General features: G+C 57.8%; 1 protein-coding gene across 1 annotated transcript; it reads left to right on the top strand.

Annotated features, from left to right (window-relative positions):
* The first annotated feature begins 320 nt into the window (after window positions 1-320).
* LOC100501848 (putative cytochrome P450 superfamily protein) lies at window positions 321-3,076 on the top strand. The gene is made up of 5 exons (NM_001196496.1): window positions 321-636; window positions 765-997; window positions 1,140-1,399; window positions 1,873-2,266; window positions 2,371-3,076. The coding sequence occupies exons 1-5, from the start codon at window positions 357-359 to the stop codon at window positions 2,785-2,787; spliced, it is 1,584 nt and encodes a 527-aa protein (NP_001183425.1). The 5' UTR covers window positions 321-356; the 3' UTR covers window positions 2,788-3,076.
* The last annotated feature ends 414 nt before the right edge of the window (window positions 3,077-3,490 follow it).

Raw genomic sequence — 3,490 nt, 5'->3', positions numbered from 1 at the left:
AGGGAACCCAAACTGGCAAAAGTTCAATGTTTTACCAAAGTTTTAGCAATGAAATTAAATAGGGAGCCAAGTACGGAAAGGCATTTGACGAAATATGGTATATAATTATATGCTTTCAAATCTATCCCAAAAATAAATGAAGAAACGTCGATTATTTTTGTAGGGAGATTTTAGTGTTTATATACTAGTGTATATATATAGTACCAAATCTCGCTCCTCTGGAGTCTGGACCAGCCTGACAGTTGTGCCTATATATAGCCCACAGAACCGAGCGCAAATCTGCATTGCCCGCCGCCGCCGCCGCTAGCTGGACGGTATCACCGGCCCCCAAATCTTTCTGACTCTCTCCTCCTTCAATGGCGTTCGTGACGCTCATGGCGTTGGCGTCCCCTGTCCTGCTACTGCTCCTGAGGGCGGCATGGGTCGCCCTGTCCTGCTACATCCTGACGCCGCTGAGAATCCGCCGGATCATGGCCCGGCAGGGCGTGCACGGGCCCCCGCCGCGCCCGCTCATCGGCAACCTCCGCGACGTGTCGGCGCTCATGGCGCAGGCCACCGCCGACGACATGCCGGCCCTGAGCCACGACATCGTCGGCCGCCTCATGCCGCACTACGTGCTCTGGTCCAGGACGTACGGTGAGTCCGGGACGGCTAGGACGTACGGGAGGCGTCGCCGCGGCATTGCGCTGCGCCGTTGACCCCGGCCCTTGTACGACGGTGCATGGAATGTTCCCGTAACGCGTCCGTCCGTGCGTGCGCTGCAGGGAAGCTGTTCGTGTACTGGTACGGGAGCGAGCCGCGCCTGTGCCTGACGGACGCGGCGCAGATCAAGGAGTTCCTCTCGTCCAAGTACGCGGCGAACGCCACGGGCAAGTCGTGGCTGCAGCGCCAGGGCACCAGGCACTTCATCGGCCGGGGAGTCCTCATGGCCAACGGCGCGCACTGGTCGCACCAGCGCCACGTCGTCGCGCCGGCGTTCATGCCCGACAAGCTGAAGGTGCCGCCGCCGCCATTTACATTCTTTCTCTGTCCCGTTTCCTTTTCTTTCTTTTTATTTCGTTCGTTCATTCCTTCTTGCTTTCTTTTTTTTTCTCATGGACTGGACGTGTTGGTCGCTGACGTCACCGGGCGTATTGCAGGGACGCGTGGGTCACATGGTGGAGTGCACGAAGCAGACGATCCGGGCGCTTCAGGATGCAGCGTCGGCGCCGTCGTCTGGCGGCGGGCGGCGTCGCGAGGTGGAGATCTGCGGGTACATGACTCGGCTCACGGGCGACATCATCTCGCGCACCGAGTTCGACACGAGCTATGATACCGGAAAGCTCATCTTCCATCTCCTCGAGGACCTGCAGCGCCTCACCGCGAGCTCCAGCCGCCACCTCTGGATCCCCGGCAGCCAGTGAGTGATTCCTTCTTCCCTAGTCCCCCTCGATGCCGGCCGCCGGCCGCCGGCCCGACGGTCATCTTTGTCTCGTAACGCGCGCACCTACGCACCCACTGTCTTGCCTGGCCTTTGTCGCTACCCCTGTCCCTGTCCATGCCCTCATCTGCTCGATCATGCAGGCCTGCGACCCCGAAATAACCATAATAAGCTAGCTACTGTAATTAACTACCCTAATCATGCTTAAGCGATCGAATAATCAATAGTGTCCGTTTCCATTTGGACACTGGCATGGCACGCACACGCACTGAACCGAGCCCGAGGCATCGGCCTGTTTGATGCCTCGACTCGGAAACGATTCCATCGTCACCCACACACTCCCATTGCCGTACGCCTGTCACCAGTAAACAACTTTTTGGACGCGCACAGTACCTGGTGTTGGTGTTGACGTACGTGCGTGTGTCTGAGACTGTCTGGACGTCGCTGTGCAGGTACTTCCCGAGCAAGTACAGAAGAGAGATCAGGCGGCTGAACGGTGAGCTGGAGGCCGTGCTGACGGAGTCCATCGGGCGGCGCCGGGAGATCGCCGACGAGGGCCGCACGACGTCGGCCTACGGCCGGGGCCTGCTGGCCATGCTGCTGGCCGAGATGGAAAAGAAGAAGGACGTGGCGGCGGCGGAGCGGTTCAGCTACGACCTGCAGCTGGTTATCGACGAGTGCAAGACGTTCTTCTTCGCGGGGCACGACACGTCGGCGCTGCTGCTCACCTGGGCGCTGATGCTGCTCGCCACGCACCCGGAGTGGCAGGACAGGGCCCGGGCCGAGGTCGCCCGAGTCTGCGGCGAAGACCCGCCGTCGTACGACGACCTCTCCAAGCTCACCGTGGTACGTTCCGTTTCCGTTCTTTCGAGGTCGCCGCGCCGCCGGTGATGTTTGGCTTCGCGTTGTTCTGACGTCGTCCGTCCGTCCGGGCTCTCTTCCGCTTGCAGCTGCAGATGATCATCCACGAGACGCTGCGGCTGTACCCGCCGGCGACGCTGCTGCCCCGGATGGTGTTCGAGGACATCCACCTAACCGGCGGCCTCCACCTGCCGCGCGGGCTGTCGGTGTGGATCCCGGTGCTGGCCATCCACCACGACGTGTCCATCTGGGGCCCCGACGCGCACGAGTTCAAGCCGGAGCGGTTCGCTGCGGGCCGGCGCCCGGCGTTCCTTCCGTTCGCGGCGGGCCCGCGCAACTGTGTCGGGCAGGCGTACGCGCTCGTCGAGGCTAAGGTCGTGCTCGCCATGCTGCTGTCCCACTTCCGCATCGCCATCTCCGATGACTACCGCCACGCGCCGGTGAACGTGCTCACCCTCCGCCCCAAGCACGGCGTGCCCGTCCACCTCCGGCCGCTGCGGCCGTGAGCGACAAGGCTGAAGACTCCCCTCCTCCGAAAATTTGTTTTGTTCGTTTTGGTGCCCCGGCCGTGCGCGCCTTCTCGGCTGCAGAGAGTTGTTTCCTGTTCGTCCCCGGTAGCGCCGCTGACATGTGAGACCGGCATGTCAGCTGTTGATCAAGGTAGCATGACGCCATAACCTGACGCAGTGTGCTTAACTGCGTACTACTATATATAAGTGTACCGGTGGAGCTTTTGGTACCGACTTAGAGAGCATATATGTATGCTGATTAATGATATAATTACATTGACTGATTACAAGGATTATAGCACATGGGTTTGCACAATTACGTCACCGAGGGACTCCCCGACATAGTACTATACTGTCTGGAATTCTGGATCATGCATGTTACAGCAGGGGACTGAAGGCAGGCTTAATCAGTACCACAGCTGTAAAGTACTAATTTTACTTATTTATTAAGCGGATGCAAACTAAACAATCAACAAAGAACAAACTGTTGAATTACTGGCAGCTGAAGAAAGGTATGTGCGCGGCTGACCATCGTATGAGAACTGTCAGTGAGCACATGCCACTTTCTAATTTAGGTGGTCTCCACCAACCTTCCTATCTCATCCTTTATTTTAAACTTTAAATAGTCACATGCCCTTACATTTATCGGTTTTTATATATATGATATAAGATAATTTTTGTTTTAATAAAGTACAAAATA

The sequence above is a fragment of the Zea mays genome, chromosome 7 (assembly GCF_902167145.1).
Source record: "Zea mays cultivar B73 chromosome 7, Zm-B73-REFERENCE-NAM-5.0, whole genome shotgun sequence".
Taxonomy (NCBI): Eukaryota; Viridiplantae; Streptophyta; class Magnoliopsida; order Poales; family Poaceae; genus Zea; species Zea mays.
Note: the sequence above shows the minus strand (reverse complement) of the source record. Positions and strands in the feature narration are given on the sequence as shown.

Coding starts and splice junctions, on each gene's coding strand:
- LOC100501848 (NM_001196496.1), top strand. CDS start 357: ATGGCGTTCGTGACGCTCATGGCGTTGGCGTCCCCTGTCCTGCTACTG. Junction 998..1,139: donor TCATGCCCGACAAGCTGAAG/GTGCCGCCGCCG, acceptor GGCGTATTGCAG/GGACGCGTGGGTCACATGGT. Junction 1,400..1,872: donor CTCTGGATCCCCGGCAGCCA/GTGAGTGATTCC, acceptor GTCGCTGTGCAG/GTACTTCCCGAGCAAGTACA.